Source organism: Rhea americana, unplaced genomic scaffold (assembly GCF_003343005.1).
Source record: "Rhea americana isolate MKP2758 unplaced genomic scaffold, rheAme1 scaffold_100, whole genome shotgun sequence".
Lineage (NCBI taxonomy): Eukaryota > Metazoa > Chordata > Aves > Rheiformes > Rheidae > Rhea > Rhea americana.
The window spans coordinates 2,196,474-2,223,062 of NW_028185040.1; the positions used below are offsets into that span (position 1 = coordinate 2,196,474).

Sequence of the window (26,589 nt, forward strand, 5' to 3'; positions counted from 1 at the left end):
AGCTCTGTATTGCCACCAAAGTCTACCTAAAATATTTTTCCTGCTTTTGTGGTTTAGATTGGGTAACAGACTTTATATAYTTCTATTGGGGCTGCTCAAAGTCAAACCACAATGCAGCTGCCAGGAAAGTTGCTCCATGTAAAAATTTACAAGATGTATTTCTCAAGTGGTAGCTGATGTGCCTAGCCAATCTGCTGAAAATGTCTGTATAGYTAGAATTTTTGAAAAGAGAAAATTGCAGGATGTGTAAACACATCTGCACAACGTTCTTTAGCAACTAATGCCTCTTCTGAATGAAAACCTTGAGAATGAACACTAACTTGTGAAACTGAGTAGGACAAATTTAAGTCATACCTTTAGACTATGCCACATGGCAGGAACTCAATCTATAGCCATAAATTTTCCTTACAGTGGAGCCATTGTTCATTTTTAAACAATTAGCATAACTTTTTTCAAACTAAAAAACAGAGGAATGTAAACCCCATGTTTTAGCAAACATATGTGCAGCAAATAAATAATTTTCTAATTATAAAAACTGACTTCTTTATAGACTTTGTTTTCACATTCCAGAATGAGCTATTGCATCAATTAAAAGTACTTTTTTTTGTCACAGGAGAAGCCATGGCAAATTAGTTCATAAATATTCACTGATACTTTAGACATATCCATAAAAAGGAGTCATTTTACTGGCTATCCTAAAAACAGCGTATTTAATGTCAGATCATTCCTGAAAAGAGGAACCGAGATGAGACTTTTACTGCAAGAAGTTCCCAAGTAACAGCAAGACTCTGAACTGGACGCAGTTCGTGCTAATAAACAGATCTCCTACTTTAGCAGGAGAAGAAAAACTGCAGTACAGGATAAGCTTGCATCTATCCAAAGTTTACAGTGACCAAGACCGTCCGCTACGGGAGGCCGAGCCCTTGAATCGAAGCAGCCCCATCTAACATGTTTGGGGCAAGATGAGAACAGACAGACGTCATGAGCACGTTTGGTCTTTGCCCAACGTGTCCAGCTGCTGAGACATGGACTCCCCTCTGCTCACCTTTGCCTAAGCCAGCGCACCACATCACGGCTCTGACAGTCATTCTGCCACTCACGCAGTTGTTTTCCATGATCCAGTGGGAAAGACTCCCACATTAAAGATTTAACAAAGCTTTGGCCATATGAACTATTTGTGACTTCCCTGTTTACGTTGTTCCGCAGGTCTCAGGTAGGAAGGCTTGTCTGCAACTGCCTTCCACCTCTGCATTTCTTTTGCTGTTATTTTGAATCTAGACAATTGATTAGTTTAGTGGATATTCTGCGCAGATAGTAAASTCTGTGATGTGGGAAGCCCCCTATATCTTCCTGCATGTCCCGCTCCTTGCAAAAACTCCATGGCCCTGGATCTCTGTGTAGCTGCAGCTCTTGCTACATGGCAGAACTTGAGAGGAAATGAGCTATCAAACAAAGCATTCTCAATTGCACAAACTATTTAAGATAACGAAAATTAAAAAATTAAAAACAAATTACAAGTGTTCTTAAACCTAGATAATAAWAAAATAATAACTGCAGCTATACAAAACATCCCATAAAAGTGGCAAGGCAAAGTTTCCACAAAAAGACAAACAACCCTCCCCCCAACAAAAAATAAAAATAGAAATCAGGGCTGCCCAAATTCATTTGATAAAATAAGTTACGGTGCATTACAATTTGCACAAATAAAACTCCAGAATAGTATGAAGACTATAAAGCATGGAGATAACATATTGCTTTGGCAAGTGATAAAACCGCTCACAGTGACAGCTGTGATTTATTGAAGCAATTCAAACACACTTTGAAAGTATATTAGCTTCGCACCTGCCCACAAAGGGCGCATTTTAGCAGGGTAGGCCACACCAGTGATAAATTACACACCAGCAAGAAGTGAAGGCAATTGGCAACATCAGATGCCCAAAGGCCCTGAATTACTGTGATAATGTGGTTTTCATGATAACACCTCACATGCAATGGCATCTGATCACCTAGAAAAACAYATCAAAGTGGATTTTTTKGGGGGTGGGGGGAGGGAGGGAGAGAAAGATAACATTATGATGGTAAGAATGGCTGGGACTCTGCAGTTAAAGCTGACATATAAAGTGTTTACAAATAGGCCCTGGAACAAAGTTTGGCATGGAAGGTCACAGTTTAGATGCCACCTTCTATGCCAAAGTTGGAAAAATGCCTTGTTTCCAGGTTGCAGGAACTGAAACAAGTCATCAACTTTAGCCTCATATCATTATTTCTGTGAAAGAAGCAAGTTACTTGTTACACTCGTTCACTGGTTACACCAGCTCAAATCTGTACTAAAAACCAGGTTCTTCACGCAGCTCAGGAAATCAAAATAGCATAGAAAAAGACTGATGCTCAAGTGTCTTCTCACATCAAGGTTTTACTACTGTAAGAATACTGAAAATTTAATTTTATGACATTCTGGGCTAAATTTCATCCTCTTGCTCACCATAGACTGGGGTTGACTCCATAGCCAATGTGGACGTCGAAGGGTGCATTTTGAACAGAACTTGTCTCTAGACCCTGTCATGGAGAACCATGCAGGCAGATTCTTTACCTTATATTACCAGAGAAAGTTCAGTAGATCATATGTGTCTCTAGCTGTTTTGGAGTTCCCATTTTGACACACTAGGAAGCAGATTTCTGGGACTTTACAGCTCCTAAGTTAAGAGCAACAGGAAAAATTAATGACTTGGTCATAGCAGTTTCATCTTGCTGTGGATCGAAGGAAGTTTATTAGCAATTATACTGTAATCTGCTCTTCTCCACAAGATAAAGCACATTTAACAAAGAGTTTGTTTCTGGTGGTCATTTTTAACTTCTATTTAATCCAAAATACTCCCTTGAGAAATAATAATCAATATCTATCTATTTTTATGATACCCATTACTGTATAACCTGAGGATCTCAGACATATTACATATTTATCGAATGTGTTAATGCAACTTCTTAGAGAAAGTTGGCCATTTCTTGAATTCATGCCAACAAATGCTTCAGAGAATGGAGATTCTGTATGTAGTCTCCATTAGAAAAATGTTCAAGTGACACTGTTACTGAAATATCTATATATACTGATATTAAAAGAGTCTGCTGTGTAAACACTTTTCCTAAAGATATTAACTTGGAGAAGATGGAAAATCAGTAAAACTTAACAGTTACATTTCTGATTTTCCTATAGTATATGGGAAAGAAGAGCTCAGCACCTTATTGAACCAGGACCCTTACCTATTGTTGTAGCTCTAATCTAATGATTAGAGGAAAGTACATCTTTTCCTTGAATTGAAATTCTTAGTAGTACAGGTATTACATCAATGTTCAGGCTATTCCCTCCATTTATTTGCTGCACTGCAGCACAATTACTCTTCAGAAACATTTGCATGAACTGAATTGATTGTATGTTAAATGTTATTCTTAATAGTTTTTTCATTGCTAGCTAATGGAAATATGGATTTGACATTATTTTAAGTTCAATGCAGTGTAAAAAGAATTAGTTTATTACACTATAATTATGATTTTTGTAACGGTTTATAGAAGTACAAGGCAGCAACAGAATTCTTCAAGCAAGAGAGAAGAATGGGAGCATTTTTGTTTCTTCAGTAACAACAGCTTGACTATCGAAGCTCTTATAAGGAAGTTCCTCCTCCCCCTTTTCTTTTCTTTTCTTCAGATTTACTACATTTGCTATTTAAATAAAGGAACCTGTTTACAATGTCCCTCAAATTCTGCTTTACTGAAGCAGAATATTCTGGTTTAGCTCAGTTGGTTAGAGCGTGGTGCTGCTAACGCCAAGGTCGTGGTTCAGTCCCCGTATGCGCTATGCTGAGGGTTGGACTAGATGATCTCCAGAGGTCCCTTCCAACCTTACCATTCCATGATTCCATGATTCTGCTAAGCTTTACTTCTGAGGAAGAGGAGAATCCTTCTCCACCTCATCATCTGCATATGCTTCTAGTCCTGAAGTGCTGAAATAAACCTCATGCTTCTCCAATAATTTGGGTACTAAAYCTGGTCAGACACTGTTTATTCCTATTTCTGCCACAACCTTTATGCAGAAAACACTCACTCTGTTCCTTGCTCCTCAGAAAATTTCACCTCTGAAAAGAATCCAAACCTCCTTCCTTCCAAAACAGCCTTGTCAAGTGATGCAGTCTTTCAGGATGTTTCCCCTTGAAGACTAACTTCTGTGTGTGGGYACAAACATTATTTGGTCTGAGAAGCCCCATTCGTTGGGAAACCCTTGCCCCAGCTCTGTCCCCTGCGACAGCCCAACCCATCCTTGGCCAGCCCTGGCAYAGGGTCCACCACAGCCTCCCAGGCTAATCCAGCATGCTCTGCTGAAGTAGAAGCTGATTTTGCTTCCAGACAAGAAAAAATGTGTATGGTCTCTGGGGCCACTGAGATCTTGTTATTATTACAGAAAAAAACCCCAACATCTTGCAACCACAAGGATTGGGCTGAGTTTACGCTTTTCTGACCATCTTTGCAAGGAAAAGGATGAACAGAGAGCACAGTCTAAAGGAAAGGACTGGAGGGATCCTACGCTCCTGCCCCTTGCTCTGTTTACTCCTTTTTTTTGCTATACAGCTCAGAAACTCATTAAAGTACAAACTTTTTTCTTCTCTTTTTACTAGCTGCTCTATCATACCTAGCCCTGGCTTTACAGAAGGGCTCTAGCAACTGTGACAACACCAATAGCAACCAAAATGTCTTTTTTTAATAGTTGTTTGTATTTTGTTAATAAAAAAGTTGAACTTCTACATACATTTCAGGTTCCTTCAGTCTCTATGAGGAAAACAGTAGCAGAATTACCAGGCCTGAAATAGTGGTTCTGGATCACTAACCGTAAAAGGTAAATACAGTACCATATAAAAGCCTAGATTATTATACCACTTGCTTTTACAACCTAGCAACTTGTAATGTGCCTCTTATCTGTATTGCCCTTCAAATGAAAGCAAAATTCCCCTCTACATTACGTTCAATTTTTCAGTTTCACTTATGTCAATATAGCAATCTTTTATAACAAGAAGACAAAAGCTTTTCCTTCTTCTTGGGATCAATATCATTGCTCAAGCAAGGATAACTGGTATCTCTTTGTTCAGACTCTATTTTCATGTATTGTCAAAATACAAACACAATTCTAACTCAGCAGATAACGATCTGCTTTTCAGACCCAAGGCTGAAGTGACCTAGGTGGAAATCCTATATATCCTTTGGATATAAACAATCCCTTCTTCCCCAAACCTTATGCACCAAAAAGAAACAAAATGGTGCAGGAGGGTCTGGGCAGATGCGCCTGTCCCAAATTTCAACTCAATGCCTTGTAAAGGGACAGGTCAGAACTGAGTCACAGGTCCATATGCTCTCCAAGGCTCCTTGCAGTCCAGTCCTACTCTTCCACAGTATGATCACAGCAATTTCATTACCAGAAGACCTTTCATGCTCACAGAGTAGGGAGCTGAAGTTATTCCTAAAGCTACGGATGCATAAATTGTAGGAAAAAGCTTGAGGAATAAATCTAGATCAAATCACACATAGACCGCTGTAGAGAGACAAGCAGGCCCTGAAATGAAAGTCAAGTGCTGAAACGTGTGAAAAATTTGTCACTGCTTGACTACAGCTACATCGCCTTGAGGGGTCACACTTCCAGCTTTTAAAAACTGGAACACAGGTTAATACATCTGTGTCCATATGGTCTCAGAAAACAGCAGGGTGGCACGGTTAAATATTCAGAAATCAGGAAAGAGCAATGAAAAAGTAGCCRCCACCACCTCAATTCTAGTGACTTAGGCATATATGAATGAGATGCAGTATTTAATGACATATTAATCATATACACTACAACATAATTTGCCCTACAAATTGCTTAAGCACCCTCAAGCACAATATCTAGTCTTTGCATTTCCCTGTGTTGTGAACCACAGGAGGACTTCAAGAAGGTCCTGGGCATGACAGCTTATAGCCACTTTGTCTCAGCCCTTACACCTTGCTATACATGTAAGYGCACAGACAAATCAGTATACATTGCTAGCAAGTTTCAGATGGATCCTTTTTGTGCTTTCTGAAAAATCTTGAGAGGGGTTACAAGGTAAGGACAATTTAAAAAAATCAAGACTCGATGAAATCTGCGCTTGCTCTTGCTGGGACACTTAAAAGGGCAGTCTTTGCTGAGGACTATCTTGTCAAGAGTTAATCCTCTACCCTGAGGAGAAGCAGCGGTTGAAGCTGCAAGTTTTCTTTCTTTCCTTTTTTTTTTTTTTGTTTAATCATAGGAAGATGAATATACCTGCCTATACCTGTTTTCCTCATACTCACAAATCACACACCTGCGTTCATGTCTTTTAAAGGATTTTTGGAAAGAAATAGGTTGGCACAAAGCATACCRAAAAATAGACAGATAAAAAAGCCTCACACCAACTTATCTGGTCTTAGGGTCATCCCAGAGTATGTCTGAGGATGCTGAAGATTTTAAGAAATTAGCTGCTAATCAGTTGGGAGCAGAGTGGAATCTGTCATGTCTCATAAAGTAGTGTGGCTCAGATTTGTTCATGATTTTGCCCCATATAAGATCCTTATCCCGGAAAGTATTTTAAACATATAAGGAAATCTTATGGAGCAAGACAGGGTCCAAACACATCCCTGATATGATTACCTTATATCACCTCTTGCTGCCACAAAATTGTTGTCAAGAAGAAAAGTAAAATTCAAGAACTTTTTAAACAAGATCGAGCTCTTGGAAGTTGGAAGTCTTCAACATTCAGGCAACAAGAGGCAAAAACATTCTGATTGCAGATGCCAGTGGCCCATGGGCTGTGTTTTTACCACAACAGCCATGGAGAGTTTTATAAAATACAAATATTTATAGAAACAATGTTTGAAAGGGATAGACTCATTATCAGCCTAGTTCTGTTCTTTTTTATACATTAGCAAACAGTAGGTAATGCTTAGATAGCCACTTTTAAGTAAAAGTAAAAATGCAGCTGATGCATTGTATTTGGAAAATAACACTTTTAGTACCTTCACTATGCAGTAAGATCAAGGCAGTTTCTTATGCAACTCACGAGCATTCTTGGAAAATGAATATAAAATTATCCCTAATTGCAAAAACAGTGCAAAGCCATGACATATGACATTGATCTAAGGAACTGAACAATACATTGGAAAATTACAGTTTTTGCTCATTTACAGTGCCATGCAAGTATAAATTATACGCAAGACCACTTAACAGCTGGACTTCACCCCAGCAAATTAGTTGTTAAGATTTTGAAGAGAAGTCAACTCTTGCAAATTAAGGAGATGGTTTTCCAGTGGAAGATCCTTGTAATGGACTGCCAAACACTCTTTTCCATATCCAGGAAGTCCTGCCTTCCCTGCCAATATCTTTTTCCAAAACAGGCAAACTGAATGGACCTAGGACTAAAAAATAGATAGCTAGGAGTGCTCTGACTTCCAGATGTTAAAAAAGCATCTCAATCCCAAATTGCTAAACATGAAGCTAAATGAGATACTGTGTCTATTAAAAGCCAAGTCTGAAATCAGCCACCTGCACAGCAGGTCAACCACTATCCACCACYACACGTACAGTGGAGTCTTAGCTCCCGGTGTGGCAGGTCTCTCATCAACGCAAGACATACAAAAACCAAGCTAGATCACATCCCTGATAACTAGCACTCAGAGATTTTCAAATTACTGTGAGTTACCACTTGTAACATCTCCAGATCTAATGATTTTGAAAACACTGTACAGACAAGTTAATGCAGCTGTAAAATGGATATCTGACATGAGATACTTGACATTCACTGTCGGGCTTAGTGAATTTAGTGTGATTAGAGCTATTATAGTAACTACCAATGTACTTGCACACCACAATGTACTGAAAAAAAAGGTGACAGAGAATATGTGAGAGCACTTAAAGTGGCATCAGAGAACTGTTGTGGTCTACCAGYCCTATTTTATGCCACTGTTCTCCTCTCACCTCTGCCTTCTTTTTGACACTCAGTAGCTGCCACTACTGTATTGCGACTTTAGCAATCTTACAAGAAACACAAAATTCAGGACTTCTTTTCAGAGCCAATGTCACACTTGATGCAGCCTGCTGGGGCTGCATCATAGAAATACAACTCCTTTGCTCCCTGGAGACTCAGTCCTTTTCCCTCTGATTTTCTCACTTTTCATTTGATGGATATGCTGAGACTGTTCATTTACAGAAAAAAATTCAGGAAGAGAATTCTTGCTGATTAATTACAGCCTGCCTGGAAACAGCAGCATAAGCCATTTTGCCAGCCAATTACAAACAACTCTCTAAGGCAAATCATACTTCCATGGGCCCACACCTGTTTCTCCAATAAATCACATCACTCTATATTTACACAATGAGCCATATTATAGCACAAATGAGCTGTCTAATGCATTTCAAATACCACTGTAAACTCATGTTACATATTTATCAGGATTGAGTAGAATGAGCAGATAGAAATCATCAAACTAATTGTGCTGTTTTTCGGTGTTCAAATTGGTCAGAGCATGTAAGAACTAGAAAGACACAGCCCTAGCACCAACTGCAAACCTGACTGCAACTCTTAAAAAGTCAACAGTTCAGCACTTGCAATTCTTCCTTATAAAGTGACAAGAAAACACATATCCCCCCAAAAAAGGAAAGAGAATGCATATGTACAAGCTACACTTCCCTTTATTACCATCTGCCAAATTGAAGCATATCATGTCACCCTTTGTAGCCATTTTTTCTGAAAATGGCAGAGAGGAAATTGGGAATGTGTGATTATGCATTACATTTATTTTTTGCATTTTATAAAACCATGAAATCTCTTCTGTTTAATTTATAAATGCTCTCTATTATATAAGTGCTCACTATCAGCACCTGGACAAAATGGACAAAAGCTGTTGAGTCTTTGTCACTGTGACATTTCCGCCATGGAAATACACACATGATCTAAAAGTGATTCACTGCAGACATAAGCAATCCCATTGAAGTCACTGGGACCAGTGTGAAGACTCATTGCTGGATGAAGGCTTTAAGCAATGCTTTGTTTACACTGCTCTTGCTAGTTTATGTTTTTAAGGAATAAATTTGTTGTTCTTCTACTGCAAGGTCAGATTTCTGGGAGAGAAAGACAAGTGATTCAAAAAAAGGCAAAATAATACATGCATTATTTTACTTAGGAATGTTTTCTTCTTTAACATGACTCTGACAAAACAAACTGCCCCAAGAAATTAGCTGCATGGTTTGTGTAACCTTTGGAAACACTATAGAGTAATTTGTGGAGTCTGGAAGAAACACACACCACACAGATAATATATTCTACTAAGATTAAAGGTGGTTGATCTCACTACTCTCACAGGTCTGCAAGCCAAGAATCATGGATTTGATTTGGGCTCTAAGTAGACGGAAATAACGCTAAGCTTAGTGCCACTGTGCATTCTGTTCTTTGGACAATGCCAATACATACCCTGAAATATCTCACAAGCATTCAGTCCCATGTATAAACACAAAAAGGTATTATCACAGCTGAAGGACAGGAGACATGATACAACGTCCTTAAGATCATAACTGGTATGGAAGTAGCATCTAGGAAATGGCTGTTCAGTTGTCCTTTTTCCAACAGAAGAATTAAGGGAAAGAAAATGATGCTACCGGGGGGTAGGTCCAAGCAAACAACCCCAAAGGAAGTAATTATTTGTACAGCATGTAGCTAAGCTGTGAAATGTCTTCCCATAAAGTACTGCGGATGGTAAAAACTTTACACGAGCTCAAAAAAGAACTAGACAAATTCATAGAAGAAAAATCCACTATGGGCTATTAAATTTGAAGGCAAGAAGTACCTCAGCTGCAAACTGCTCACAGCTGGGAACATTTCTAAGAAAAATGTGACTATATGCTTGATTGTTCTTGCACTTTGCCTAGGCATTTACTCCTCTGTCACTGCTGAAGAAAGGCTATTGCACCTTTTCTCTCATCCATTATGGCTGTTCCTACCTTATTTTTCATTCAATGGAAGCTCCTCTTATTTCCTTCTGTATTATTTAGGAAGTAGTCACCACAGGTCAAAAATTACATTTGGCATCTGCTAGCAAGATGCTGGAAGCAGCACAATGTAGATGCACAACCCTCCCCAGGGGCATTCACACCTGCTGCCTTGCTTGTGCTTTGAGCTTATCTGGTTCCTAGTGCAGAGCTGCTGGATCAACAAGGAWGAGTATTCATTGAGAAGTGCAATGCTGAGCAACTACTGCTTTCTGGGATGTCTATCAACACTACCTTGGTATCAGTGAAAGTCAGAAATGAATACTAAAGCTTGCAGATCTTTTCAAGGGGGGAAAGCACAGGGGGATTTATCCAGGAAAAACACTTTGTAGTGACCTTTTTTGAGCAAGGACAACACACAAGTGTTGGTTTCATGGCTACCGAGCAGAAACAATGCAKTCTGTAGATGACACTGATGAACAGTGTCCTGTGTTTTCCCAATTTCATGGAGTTAGCCAGGTGCTTGAACAGCTCCTGGCTATTGCTCCAGTAGGCTAGTATGGTGAGGTACACTTTGGGCAGTAAAATACCACTTCCTTTTCTCTTCTTCTTGAGTTTTTCGTATCCTTTGCCTCTAATTATCTTGCTTATTCTAGAGCATCCTTTACACAGTTCTGTAATAGTAACTGATAACCTGTATTACTTATGCTTTAGTGGTCCTTACACTGATCCGTTTCCATTGAGTTGGGGAAAAAACTCAAAGCTGAAGCGAGGTCAGTAATGCTGCTTTGGGGTATATAAAGGCATCCCTGTGAGTGGTAAGGAACAGTAGTGTGGCACTGAGGGGAGAGGAGTTCCCTGAAGCTCATAAGCAGGAGAGACCGGCTGCAAGATCATGAAGCTCTGCCTTAAAACTACAAATCCTCAGTTTCCCCAGCATCTCTCTCACCAGCTCATCACAACAGAGTAGAAACTCTATATAACGTGGTACCACTGTAAATTTTTTGGAAGGCAGCACTGGTGAAGACCAGGATATTCTTTGAAARGTTTAAGACACCCATGCACTGTGGACATCACTTTCTCCATCCACAGAACAAGTTCAGTCAGATGCTCTATATGAGTTATAGCTGAGAGAACACACTGGCATTTGCCTATGCCAGCAGTGCAATACAAATATGTAGTTCATCATTTGTCAACAGTTTAGGTATAAAAGGTGCTTTGTAAAATCAAGCTTGACTCTTTCTGCACAAATCACAGGCTAATTCATACTTTTCTGGTACAAAGAACATCAAGCAAATCTAATTCAGACTTCCAATTCCTGTATTATATGATATAATTCTATTTCAACAAATTACTTTTGCTTCACAATGTAGCTACATTTATAATTATTTATTGCCTGGCTCAAGGTTAAGTGAAGGAACAGCCTCACAATGTGCTACACAGGAGACAAAAGATTAATTGCTTTGTATTTCTCCAATGGAGACAAAATTAAAATTTCCACCCAATTCAAACCATTAACCCAGCAATCATTTTGAAGTAGCACATTGCTTCTTATAATTCAACACATTTCACCTCTTTTGCTTATTCTATGAAGTGATACTTGGCAACTTAAAAAAAAATTGATTTGTGGAAGATCCTTTGCAGGCCCTGTAAAAATCCAACCTTTTGCACTCCTACAGACTCAATATTTCATAAAAGGGAGCTCTCAAAAATGACCAAACTGTAAATTCAATAATGTTGAGCAGATGCTGTTGAAGATGTTCTGTTTCATCAGCATGCTATTTGGAAGCCCTGAGGACAGTGATGAAGCATGTAATAAATTGTTTTGATAACACAGGCTGACAAAAAGAGCAAAGGAACATATATATAGCCTAAATATTTGCTTGCTCAGAAATGACTAGCTTTTTAAAGCAATGCCTCAGGGCTAAGATGTTTCAGAGAGATGCTTTAAGGTAATTTGTGTTGCCTGAGACATTTAGAACTGGACAGGAACAAAGACACATGTATACACATATATACATACATACATATATCTCCTAAGTATTTGCTTGCTCAGAAACAGGTGCTTTTTTTAAGTAACACCTTTCTCTGGGCTAAGATGTTTCAGAGAGATGTCTTATTTTAAGGTGATTAATTTGTATTGCCTGAGTCATTTAAAACTGGATGGAACCAAACACAAATAGACTTATCACATATAAGAAATGTTTATATATGTGTGCCACTGAGACTCAGTCCTGCCATGTCGCTGTAAAAGCTCAGCCTTCTTTTTGCACTTGGTAATCGTGGCAAGCCCACGGAAAATGATGAGCAACATTCAGAAGACTTCTGTTATTTGCAGTGGAAGTCCACTTCTCATTATGGTTATGGGTTTTATACGTATAATCATGTGTAAAGAAAAAGAAAAATCAAAGTGATGAGAAGTTCAAACACACTCTCAAATATTAATTATTCCAAACAGTAATATTTAGGAGAGCACATATAAGGATGTGCATACATGATTTCAAAAGCAACTAATCATTTTCAGCACTCAGTAGGAGCTCTGAGTGGCCAACATTTTAGAGGAGATATGACAGGCTGAAAGGTAGGAATGGGAAAAGGGAAACAAGCCCCAGCCTTAATTGCAGGAGGATTGAGAAAACAATGCAAACTATTCTAGCTCCACAAGGTATGCACTGGTCTGCAAAGTTTGAAGAAGCATTTTGGGTAGTGAATGAGTGAACAGCTACCACAGTAAAAGCATTTATTTTCTTTCTCTGATTTATCTAAACTGTTTTCAGAGCTTTTCAGAGATAGACAAGAGCTCTAAAGTGGCCACCGAGGTGCCTATCTTAGGATTCCTTTAGTCCTGGACRCAAGCTCTGTGCTGTGCCTCAGAGGTGAAAAAGAAAATTGCTTTCCATTTATATATATATATAGTTCTTAGCACAGCGGGCTCTCAAAGCTAGCTGTAGCTCCTAGGCACTGCTATACGGCAATAATCATTACTGCATAGATTGGCCTCTTTTCCTTTCCTTGCTCTTAAACAATTATGTGACAGTAGCAAAAAGACTCTATTTGTTATCAGGACACTGACTCCCTGGGCACTGCACTGAAAATAAAACAAAAATTAAAACAAGAGTTAAAATTAAAAGCATAAAAATACAGAAAAGAAAATCTGTGCTAAAGTACTTCTGATCTCAGCTGCTACAGATAAACCGGGATAACAACTTACCTAACTTCCCATTAGTCAGGTTTGCTTGTCTCTGAGACTCAAAATTCTGCACTATGTAAACCTCTAGGTTAAAAGATCATTTTATAAAACGAATTTCAGTTTAACATATTAAATAATGCATTTACTTGTCCCTCCATTCTGAAAGAAATATTCATGATGAGGATTCATGCTGCCTTACCATCTGCACATAAACAGAGGTAGAAACAGAAGTTCTGAATAGTATCAACCAACCTTTATTTTAGCCCAGGCCATGTTAGTTCTGGAGTAAATTAAAGTAAAATGACTCGTATTTATGGCTAAGTCTTAAGACTGGCAGCAAAGGCTGAGTAAAGAATCACCACTTTCCATTCTCAAGCTACACCCTACTAGCCACGAGGGAATCCTCACCAGAGTTGCAGCAAGACAACCTGTGTTTATCCTTATCGTTCATAATGATAAATGCCAGTGATATCCGCTGGAAGCGAAACCTCAGCAGGGACTATGCATCACTAGTAATAACAGAAATAATCAAGCTGTTGTTAAAACCAGACACTCAGACAGCAAATTCAATTTTTTTATTTTGTGGCCAATAACAACGACAGCTACCAGCCACCACGTGTTACGATTAGCTCATGCTGTAGGAATGTTATCTGCTCTGGTGCATAATGAGCAAACTTCAAAAGAGCAGGACCTGGGGAAGAGGTGAAGAACTATTTGGGGAGGTTTTACATATCCTTGCTTGTTGCTAAGGAAACCAGCTCCTTTGTTTGGAAATAGTCTCAAAGGCTGCCTCATTCCGCATATAAACCTTATTCCCGGTCATTTGCAAACAAACAAATGTTAATGGTGTCAAATCAAAATGAAAATGTCCTTGAGTTCGGTTTAGGCARAACACAACAGCCGACCACAACAAAGGCTGAACAAAATTTAAGCACATGCCTTGGGGCTTTTTTACATATGGGGGGACAGTAAAACCTTGCCTCAGTTACTGAGACGTCTTTCTCGAGTTGCTCTGCTCAAGCACTGAACAAGACTGCAGCCTTCCTCCACTGCAGACCTCCAGTCAGCTCATAGGCACGCACATTTCTTCTGCAGCATCCCAATCAAAATAAATATTCTACTAAATTTTACAATTGCAAAACACGCTTCCGTTGTCAAATCCCCGATCTATAGCAGACATAAGGCAAAAGTGCCCCTCCTCTCTGCATTGCAGATCTCTACTGTATATTTTGAGCATTTCTTTGATWATTAGGTGAGACCCAAAAGCCTGGCTAAAATTCTCCATTCCCTTACATGCTTACATCTGGAAATTTCTACAGTTAACTGTGCACTAAAGCATCTAGGTCTATTATGAGCAGCAGGGCTGAAATCGTGCTGCAGATATCCTCTGCCACTCCACAGTGGCCCTCTGCCTTTTCTGTCAATGATGGGCCTCCACGGGTTCTGGCAATGGGAAGGACAGTTTTGAGAAAGAATAAAATAATAAAGAAAAATGAATTCTGTCTTTGCTCTAAAGGGCTTACAACATAAACCTCTCAATTATTCAGTGATGGAAAATTCCGCTGAAAGAAGTCRGAGCACTGATCCAATATGAATTAGCAATAGTGATGATGTATCACTCTTTTCAGCAAAGGAAAGACAAAAATACAAAGATTCTTTGTAGACACCGTTTAACATCTTAGAGTATTCCCTACATCTTAGTGTGGTCTCTGCAGTTTTCAGAGTCTACTTTACAATCCTATCCACTACATAATGCTGTTAGAAATTTTTCTTTTTCTCTGCTTATTCATGTACATTAACCGATATGAGATTAACATATACTAATTCATTCCAATAAAATAACTGACTGTGAAATTCTAGAAATACTATCAAACTGATATAGATTCTAACTGGTATAGAGAAGTTGAAAACTTAAGAAAATAAACAAAAAATGCCTGTCTTAAGACTCTTGCAGTCTACCAGTGTTTTTTTTTTCATCAATATTCACTCCCTTTTGGTATGAGTGCTAGAAAATTAAACCAGTCACTTGAAAAAGAACAAAGCCTTTCAATAAAAATCATTTTGCCTCTCAATTTTAAATATCAAGTATGCTGCAAGGCATGTAGTGGTACTAGTTCTGCTATTAATTTAAATTACAGAACATTTGTTGAGTATCGGTGCAGTATTATATCTTAATGTGAGAAGGACAATACAGTTTAGTGTTTTTAAGATGAGAAATTTCAAAACTTTTAAGCTCCAGTCCTGGCTCTCCCAGGGACTGACCAAAATTTCTTGAATGCAATATTCCTTTCATGAGCCTCCTGCTGCTGTTCACTAGAGCCCTGCAAAGTCTACTCCTTGTCTAATTCGACAAAAGGACTAACTGCCATAATACCAAGCCTTTCTGTGCCTTCTAGATGCTTGGTTCTTGCAGTGAAATTCAAAAATCTTTGTGAATCAGTGACTCCTTCTACAGTCATGGGGGAACAAAAATCCACAACAGAACAAAATACGAGGCAAGAAACTGCCCATTGGTGGGCTGATAGGAAACCCTGAGGAGATGCATGGATCTTGGAGCTAATCTTAATCACACACTGTATAAAACAGTGAAATACTATACAGAAAGCCTCTAAACCTGCAAAAAAGCAACATACCAAGTATCGTCAGAACTAAGCCAATTTCTTGGGTTTTGCCCTTCTTTTTGACCCAGTTAGTTCTGAGTTCCTTCAGGATCACTATAAAGGAAGCACAGTAAGAATGAGAGAAGATATTCCCGAGGAGCAGGGAGCCTGGTGATTATTTCTCAGGCAGTGAACAATGTAGGGTAAGACCCTCTCGGCCCAAAGCACCCAGGCTTCTCCCTTCATCRGAGAGTCAAAACTGGAACCAAACCATAAAATTAAGTTAAAAAAGGAGGACTCCTCCTTTTCTTCCAGTTGCAAGTTAAGAAAGAGCAGGGCAAGCCTTAAATCCAGTCCCTAGGTTTGCTATACACATTTCCATACTACACCTGTCGGAACAAATTTCTAAGGCAGCTAACAGGAGGAGTGCTTAGTTTTGGATTACATCTGGTCTTAGTCTGAGATATTCCATGCTGTCAAAATGGGAGCACTTGCAGGAACAGGCAGAAAGACAGCTTTAAGTTTCTGAGCAGCTTCAACATAAAATACTTAGACAAAAACTAGTAACATCTGCGTAGATCCCATCAGGATCACAATTTTTGACTTAGTTCTCCTAGTCCAATTGCTACAAAATCTTTTTTGATCCAGCCCTACCATTTCATAAGACGTTTTGAAGTCTTACATCAATATTAATGAATGCAGCAYTATACTTAGGTGTCTAAAAGAGTAGGCTCTGTCCATTCTGTTTCTTTTTAATATACCATAAAATTAAGAGATACCTCCTGGGGTGTTTAAGGAGAAGCAGTATCTGCTGGAAAAAAACCATCATTTATGGTTCTGATTATCAAGCACAGATAGGCACCTGAAGTTCAAATCTGTTTCAACAGTGCAGTTGGCARTTACGACTGGAGAATTAATTTCTTTAGATAATTAGATACTTACAAAATTGAAACTGTTTTTGTTTATGTAAGCACAAAAAAAMATAAACGGAATTATGCAAATAAAGCCACCATGGACCAGGAGATCTTGTCAGGCTGCTAATGAAGGTAGAAAGCTGCATTCTTTCTTCATAAGGTTCTATAATGATCATGGTAACAAATCAATTTTTTTAATGCTGCATGCTTCCTCCCTTCCCCCAATCTTTTTTCCTCTCAATATCAGTTTATAGTGACAAATGCTTTCAGCAGGCAAAGAGAATGAAAGATTTGAAGATAACACTCATCAATTATGCTGACACCTAAATGATTAAATTAAGTAAAAAATCAGTATTTCATTGTCAATTTGACTCTGATTTCTAGTTAAACAAATTTATGGACTCTATTAAGGTACATTTTGTCTTTGCTTAAAATCTGTTTCAGAGATGCATTAAAGAGACAATTATCTCCTTTTCCTTACTGGAAGCTGTAAAAGCTAATAATAAAGTATTTCATCAGAAAAATCACCCTTCCTCCGAGACAAACATTTGCTGTTTATTGAATATCCATGCATGCTTATTATGAATGGACTCATCAAATCCAGTGTTCAGATAAATCCTTTCCTCACATAACCACATCCTTTTGACAAAGGTGCTACTGTTCTGCTTTTGGGTAAAAGTAGAGATTTTCTGTGCAATCTGAGCATACCAGCACTATCTGAACACTGAAACAAAACATAATGGCAACACATGCTGGTTCTCAAATGTACAAGAAATCCTAAAATCATTACATTCACTGCAGAAATTACAGACCATTCAGTTATGGCTAGTATCATCTTAATCTCTCCGGATATATTATAGCGCAAAGTTGTGCCTGGAAGATCTTCCAGCTAAACACTGTATGTCTTAGCTTTAATTTTCCCAAAAGATCATCTTCATTACTGATATAAAACATATGCTACACAAATTAGTTACTTTTCTTTGTATGATAAACCAAGCTAATTGTCTTTCAGAATGACAGTCCAAAGAATGTAGTTTGTTACACTTTCTTCATCTGTGAATGGCAATAAGAGCAGTCACATATCTCAAACTAGTACTCAAGTACTTATCCAGCTTATGTTTAGGAGGCATTTAAAAATCCTCTAAGCACAGCATTATTACTGTGAAAAAAAATACTGGCACACAGATATAAAATACTGTATTTCTTCCATGGTGGTAGTGGCAAAATACAAATCATTACTGATTTATCATCAATACATTTATTTTTTTCTTTTTCCATTGAAGCACAGCAGCTACAACCAAAAGCTTTCAAACTACCAACACAGAGATAACTACCCAAGAATGAAATATTCACTGATGATGTTAGAGGTGCAATTTATAGAGTATTGTAAGACAAGAATAGAGAAATCATATTTAATTTTTTCTGGTTATGTTATTCTACAGTATTTTATGTATCATCTGCTATGATGTGCAGAAATGAATAATAGCAACGCACCCAAATAATTTGGAAAATGAGCATATCATTTTTGAGAGCAGCCATCTGAAAACGTCCTAAGAGTTCACCTGAAATATGCTCCGCATGTCCCTGGGTGAGCACTATCGCCTTGGCCCTGGCCCCGCTCAGCTAACGGCAACGCTACAGAAACCTTCGCGTTTCGCAGGATCAGACGCAAGACCAGTGCAGAGGGACGGTCATAAAGAAAAGCAACAATAAGTATCTGAGAGAAACGAAAGTATTTCTGTGGGCAGACCGTGCTACCACTCCGTCAGATATCACACTTCGGCTTGGTTCTGAATATTAGTGAAAATAATTCAAATGGCAAAGGTCTCTATAAAGTCTTCAGGGACAACCTTCTTTGTAACAGGCTTCTGCGAGAAATGCGTCACTCACACTCTCTTCTCAAACAAGGCGACACTCTTAAAAATAAACAAACACACAGAAAGTTCCCATTCATCTCTCCAAATGATTTATTGCTGTCAGGGCCTAATCTAATTYTAGGTGAGCTCATCTTTTTTTCTGCCTGGAGCCATTTTAACTTAATATTGCTCTCTTTCCAGAACCATGAGAGAATACAGACTCCTTCAGCCATTACAGATGCTGTACTGACATTTTACTTCAGCTGTTTGCTGTAAAAGTCATCAATATCGTTCCACTCGTGAAGAGACTTTTTCTAAGAAAAATGAAAACAAATTGCTGGCATGAGATCAAACTTCGACCTCTGCAGCCTAAAGTGGGAAAACTCCAAAGCCTGAACACCTTGCTGGAGCTCTGAAAGCTTCCAAAAACTCCACTGAGCAGGCGAACTTTCTTATTTTAATAAAACATTTTCTGAGCTTTAGGCTTGTGCTGCCTCCCCATTCATGCTTCTGCATTAGCTATTCTGCGGGTAGGCACAGGGCCTCCGCTCCCGGGGGCCTGCCTCTGCTGCAGCCGCTGTCTCTCAGAAGTGGCAGTAAGTGTTTCTGGGTTTTCAGGGAAGCAATTTCAAAAATCATCTTTTCATCTCTCTCATTCACATCTGTTCCCTTTTCCCATTCCCGATATTCTTGGTCGCGCTCTATTCTGTTGTCACTATTCTCCTTTATGTCTTTATTTTCTTGTCCCTAGTTATCCACAGCTCATGCACACCCCGCTTATGTGCTACTCTGAAACCTGGTACCCAAGTCTGAATTGCAAGGGAAATTGTAGTCTGAAATAATGGCTTTTTCATTGCTATTTTCCAGTCATATACAAATTTCTAAAAAAGACTGAGAGATTTTTTAGCCTGGTTTCCGAAGGATCACACTGCCAGGCTTCCTCAACTAACCAAAACTCAAGGGAGCTTTCTGAGCTCGTTGTCTAATCTCTGTCAAATCTGATGGAGAGATGGAAGCTGCAAAGATCAGATGTTTCTAAAGTTTCATGAAAATTAGTAACTTGAAAGAAGAGAGATGCACTCCAGTTCATTTCCCRCACTGTCACAAGGCTGAAGCACAAGCTAACAGTTACTTGCTGTGTTTAGCCTGCCGCTAGGCAATCAACAGCGATGTCGAAATGCCGTCTCCTGCTCAGTGCACGGGAGGGAGCTGAGAGCGTGCTGGAAAAAGGGAGCCCGAAGAGATGCAGATTTTGCAGGTGGGCTGATGCCACAGGGCTCACRCAGAGCATATGCATGGTGAGAGGCCACTGGGAATGTGTGAAGGCAAGAAAAACAGATGCACCAACACAGGACACTAAAACAAATGAAGCCAGGCTGACACTGTTGACTGAATAATTCATTTCTTTAGGGTCTTGGTACATGAACCTCTTGCAGTAAACCTGTAGCATAAATTATACGCTCTCATATACTTTAACTCCTTTTTTCTTTTATTTTAACATAATTATACGACATTTTAGAAAGCTGGTTACTTTCCAAATGCCAAGGGATAYAGTGGAACATAACCAACTAGAATAATCAGTCCATATCCTTTTAGTAACTGATCCTGAGCATGAATATAACTTAACTGCTAAYAGACACAAGGTACTCCCCACGCTTTCCGATTCTTGCCCTAGAAGTGTTTTTAGTCATTGAAGTTAATAACATGTCAGAAATCTGTATTGTTTCAGGTAAAACACTATTTCTGCAGATATTTAAGCTCACCTTCATAGACTCCAGTCAAAATTATAAGGTATATGCTAACTAGCAGAAATCAAGAGAAAAAGACCCTCAAAACATAGAACGAAAATTTCATCTCAGTTTTTATGGGAATGGAGCCTCAGTAAGCCAAAGTCATATTAATTCCAGGAGAGAGTTTTAACTTCTCAGTATCTGTTTTTCTGCTCTGGGTTTGCCTGACGATTCAGTGTGACACCAGTTGCCAGAGCTTTTGCCTATTTAAGGAACTAAAGGCAAAAAATGAGGAGTCAGACAAGCAGAGGAAGCACTTTGTCACATGTGCGCTATAGAGATTCTCCCTGGACCTGTGGGGCTGTGCGAGGCCACCAGCCTTCCCTGTCCCAACAGCATGCACGTTTACGTGGGATGTGGGGACTGGAGTTTCTGTCCTACTGAATCTACGAGGCCACCAAGCTAGGGAGCCTATCCTTCTGATTTCCCCAATAAGYCATCTCACTTAATGAACAAATCTGTAGGAAATGCCAAGATTTTCTTTTATCTTCTTGGCACCCCTATTACACATTCATAGAAATGAAYATCCAGAAGGATGCATCTGAGCCCGAAGTGACGAGCCAGCTCGAAGAATTTGTTCTTACTCAAGTCTTAAGATCTGAGAATAGCTAAACATTTAAACTCACCACAGCAGGAAGTCTAAACTGTACTCACAACATTTTCACTTTTAAGTAAGAGATAACAATGATGTTTCCAACTGAGAAGCCAGCTGAAAGAACGAGTTTCAAGAAAAGACTGATGGTCTAGAGATTTTAGACAAATTCCTTGACTCACATTTTCTAGACATGTAAGAAAAAGGATGCAATAAACATAGAAACAAAATTAGTATTTGTATCTCTGTGTTGTCTGTACTCAAATGTAATGGCTACTGTGCTACAATACATCTTTAAGACTAGGATTTGCTCAAGATTAAATAGCTGAATTTTCTCCAGAAACATTGCTTAAGTATTTCAGGATGTCTCTTGTGCACTTTATTTACCATAATTTCTGCATTATAGAAGTACCATTAAACTGATAAATATGGTTTTATAACAACACAGTAGACCCAGATAATGTCACATAATTTGATTTGTACTTAGGTTCAAAGATCCACTCTATACAGATAATAAATATGGTACCAGACTGTCAGACAGGAGAAATTAGAAGAGACAGATGACCTTTGTGCAACACTTCATCTCTCTCCCTCTCCCTCTCTCTCAGGAACATATAAATCCGAAGTTATGAAATCAGACGCAGTTGGCCACCGTCAATACTGACCCAAGCAACACCGATTTTATTAGAACATAGAACAGCTTATGGAAAATAAAAAAAAAAGTAATCAATTGCTGCTCGGTTATAGCTGCGTTTGCTGTGTCTTTGTTTCCCTGAATGCCCGAGAGAGCAGGAACAAAATTGCCAGCAGTCACATTACAGAGACAGGGTGATGGGCTGGATGACCCTGTAAGTCTTATTCACGTCTCATGTCTGTGTTCTTGACTTGCATCTTAAAAGACTTACGTAGCAATGCCTTCGCAGAAGAGCCCGCTTTTCCGTTCAAAAGAGCTTCTGTCAAGCCCAGCGATAACTGACACAAAGACGAAAGCTTCAGCCGACCTGGACCTGGCATGTTTGTGATTGCAACCCCCCCGGGGAAACAGCCCCTCCTCTTGGAGTTACTATCTTTCTGGTTGGGACACGTGCACTAAAGAAACAGACAATCAACGACTTAAACAAACAGACATCTCCCAAACTGGAAAAGCTGTTTATTCATTCATTTGAAATGCGAGGACCCTTCCGCAGGCACAACCCCCTCCCCGCTCCAGCGTGCATCCGTCCAACTCTGCCTACACCCCACTTACTCTGCGTTAGTTAAGAGTGTCATGACACAGCAGGAAAAGAGACCGGTTCACTGTGAGACCTGCTACTCACTCTCTTACAGTGTAACGGCCCCCCTTCCAGCCGCCCATCGCTGCGGGGAGCTAGTCCTGCCGCGGGCCGCACCGACCACCTCCCCGCTCACTGCGCTGGCCAGCACTAACTCAGAGCAGGAGATGGCRGAGCATCACCAAGGTAAAGGCAGCACCGTCTGGTTCTGCGTCACTGCTAACCCTTCAACAAAACATTTCCACGACCAATTTCTTGGTTTACAAATGTTTAGGGAGCTTACATGATGAAGGACAAATTGCAACTGTTGGCTTTAACATGACATATGACGGCTCACACTAATTCTCTCCTGGTTCTCTATGTGACCTAACATTTGGAGCATTGACACTGTGAGGACACTGCATTGCGTACAAAACAACAGTGGTGAAGAACACAATCTCCATTTTCCATAGCTTAACATCTCCAAGCTCAGAATTTGTTCGTTTGTAATTTTCAATATATTTTAGACCAAAAAAAAGCAACTAAGCTGTTCAAGCTCAAAATTAAACTACAATGAATAGGTTTCATCAGCAAAGGCAACATGAGCAGCTGAAGAAATGAGTAACAGATGGAAATACCTGCTTGCTGTGCAGTCTGTGGTATTTGCTGACTCCGCTGTGCACTGTACTGAACTGAGGCAATGGGTCTGTACTGCTGAGTTGTTGAGGTAGGGTACTGACCAGATGTGTAATAATACACTGGCATCTGTGGAGAGAGAGAACATCAACTAACTACACACTCTCAAACCCAAAGATTTACCAAAAAGAAAAGGGAAGAGGAGCAGGAGTAAAGTAAAGAAAAAAAAGAAAAGAAAAGAAAAAAAGTAAAGCATCTAAACAGCAACAGCAACCCAGTTTGGAGATTTGGATTGTGTCCTTGTCTTTTAAGGTACTGGTTGCAGTTTTGCTAGGCTGTCAGTACCCCAAATTCACACCAAGCACACACGGCTCCCTGAGGCAGCATGGTTATGGCACAGAATGGCCTGGAGTCAAACTACATATAGGTGAAGAGAGGGCAAGATGGAATGCAAATGCATATATACCTGTAACAAACTATTGCTAAATTCCCACCTTGTTTTACCTCTAYATCCTTGCATGAACATTTCCCTGTAAAGCCTCTCACACTTGGCATGAATACATTATGGTTATAAAAATAATCATAGCCATCTTCCTGCAGGAGCTGAGGCACACATTGAGTTAGCAAGTTTTGCTAGCTGTGCTTTTTTTTTCTTTTTTTCTTATCATTTTTATTATTATAGAACAGTGTGGACTACATCACCTTATCACATAGGTGAACATGGAAATTTGAGGGTGACTGAAGCTAGAGATTTTTCCTATGCATGCTGTATCACTATTACTGAGACATTTGAGCTAAACAGTTTTCAGCTGACCCTTAGCAAGTTCAAAACACTCAAAATTTTTCATTTTCAGCTGTAGTGATTCTTCAGGCAGCTGATAGAGTTTGGCAGCATATGCTATCAGCAAACTGTAGAGGGACCTAGGTTTCAAATAATGTTTTTAAAGAATGTTGTTCTTCTCACAACCTGTCAGTAGATCCCAAATCAGTCAGCATTTCTTTATAAATCATACAAAAACATTTTTCTTCATGTATAGCACTCAGCCTATTTAGACATATTCATAAAATCACATAAAATTCTTTTGCTCAGTTTGGTTACCCACAAAGGAAAGTCTTTGTTAATTAAAGTAATTACATCCATTTGTATACAAGTAAGACATCATGAGAAACATCAGAAATTCTCCTAGAGATGACATCAGGGATGTATGGATATAAAAAACTAGGTGAGAAGACAGTGTGGAAGGTGATTTAGATAAGGAGAAAACTACTGAACGGATAATGTTGAGGTAGGAGGACTCAGAATCAACAAAACTGAACTAAGTGATGTCCATGAAGTGAAAGCCCCATATAGACTGAGAACTCTCAGTCAATAGCGATTGTCAATCAATAGGTTGAATACCCATTTATTCTTCAAGGCCTTTTCCTTCCAGATAGTATCAGCTAAATTCAAACAAACAGCAGAAAGACAAGAGCATTTTGATCTGAAAACACTGTAAACTATCCCCTTCCAGACAATACCAATGGACACTTAATGCCTACAGTTTATCCTTGCACCACTTGCTTTGTTTTAGACTAAAGTAACACAAGCRAAATGCTCTGTATAAAACAGACAGAAAGCATGGTGAATGATTTGTTTCTCTGGAGAAAAAAATCTTMAGGTGTTAAGAAAGTTTACTCAGAAATTTAGGGTGTAAAATTATGGTTTAAGTATCATAGTAATATAAAAGAAGGATCAGGTAAATTTAGTGAGATAAATGGATCCTGCATAAACCTGACTYCAACTCACTCTCCTGTTAAGACCTCCTACAATAGGAGACCTAAAAGAGGAGAGAGGGTTCAGCCTAAGTAAAGTCAATGCAAACAGCTGAACCTGCCTTGGAGCAAGGGAACAGATTAGACTCTCTCTCAAGTACTCTTTATTTTCTATTACAACCTACAAATTAAAGAATATTAAACCCCTATAGGACTACTCTTATGTCTTCCGGCCACAGCTTGGTCTCACTTAGCAGATTTAAATTTATTTGATTTACCCTCAACTTCCTTGTTTTCCTTGCTAGCCAAGACCCTAGATATTTGAAAATGCATAAGCATATGAGAGCAATACACATTATTTCTTGTGGAAAGAGTCTGTATGCATAAACTTTAAAACACAGCCTAGGTTAAAACAGAACACAGGTTTTGAACTGAGGTCTGTAGTCAAACAAATTTAGCTCAAAATCACACACGTACATTGGAAATTTCAGAGTAATTTTTAAATAAGTGTTTACCTATTTTTATCACACAGATTGATACTTTATCTAGACTTAGTCACAGGGTTTTCACTCATCTTCTAAATTCACTGGAACACAGTACATTTGTTATATACCCCATTTAGTAGCTTATCAGGGTGCAATCTATCAGCTTGAAAAATGTCTTTAGCAGCAGGAGTATTAGACAGAAAATCATTTAATTTAGAATGATTAATGGAAGAATTTGCTAGTAATCATGCACACACGATTTTCAAAGAAGAGTTTTTTTAAGAGATCAGACATTAGAAGAATGGCTTGGTGTAAAATATAGACAAGGATAAAATAGATCTTAGGCAGTTGAGGGGTCTAGAAGGATCTATTTTCATTTATCTTGAGTTCATCTCTATTTCAGTAGTTGAAACGTGTTATTTGCCCTTTGTGATATTACTTTAGCGAATAGCGGAATTAGAAGGATCAGAGATAACAAGTATCGCTTACATCATCTGCTCTCTCTTGAATTTTTTAGTTTCTCATTACATCTGTGTCAGTTACTAATACCTTTGCTTACGTGCTCTTCAACAAAAAACAATACATTTCTGTAGCAGCCTACTGAAATGCCAAATTATATCTGAATTGCTTTCCTGTGTGAATGCATGGTCTAATCTAGGACTTTTTGCTAATATAATATATTTTATTGATGGATGAATTTTCCACTACACTAACAAGCATGCCAACATAGGTCATACTGAACAAAAATGCCCTTCTGAGGCCATATCTATATGCTGTGGCCTTTAGCCTAAAGGCATTACTTCTTGATCTTTGACATTGTGAAAAATGCCCCCTTTTTAATAATTACTCTGAAAATATTTGACAGATGAATCTTTCCTCTTGGACGTTCTTATTTTGAAGATGAATCTCCTTTTTTGTAGAGCAAGTGCTCCAACACGCCTCTATGTTTTTCTCTCATATACAACATTTTGTGTTGGACTGGCATTACTTTTTTTCTCCTTTTACGTTCTTTGCCTCCAGATAATGGGCAGAGACTTGACGAAGCATTGGCTTTTGGTTACCTTCTGTCCATACATAGTTTGAAATCCGTTACTGGCCTGTCTGTCCATCAGGCTGCTCTCCAATAGCTTCCCTTAAGCTGGGTGGTATGTTGCTTATTTCCTCATAGTAGGAATAAGGTTTCACCCATCTTTTAGACTCATTTGAATTTCCTAACATATTTCGCTATCAAATAAAGCTTGATTCTGTCATGACATAGGTCTTCTACCTTCCTTTAAACTTGTTGACAAATCCAGTTAGGTTTGCACTAATACGTTCACCTAGTTTATTAATGAGGCTACCACTATCATTAAGGGCAGCTACAGCTGCAAAATAAGCAGTGAAGAGAACAGAATCTACAATGATATTTAGGCAACGTGAGACACCGTTTCTTCCCGGGATTCTCATGGTCTGGGCTCAGCCTTTCTTCAGTCTTCCCCCTTGCTCCCGCCTCYATCCTCGACAACAATTCAA

General features: G+C 39.0%; 1 protein-coding gene across 2 annotated transcripts in view; it reads right to left on the minus strand.

Annotated features, from left to right (window-relative positions):
• The window catches only part of ARPP21 (cAMP regulated phosphoprotein 21), a 145,576-nt gene that overhangs the window by 18,040 nt on the left and 100,947 nt on the right, over positions 1-26,589 (minus strand). For both annotated transcript variants that reach the window (XM_085304184.1, XM_085304175.1), the window contains one exon: positions 22,843-22,969. In XM_085304184.1, the coding sequence (XP_085160310.1) occupies positions 22,843-22,969 (127 nt within the window). The remainder of the gene's footprint in view (positions 1-22,842; positions 22,970-26,589) is intronic.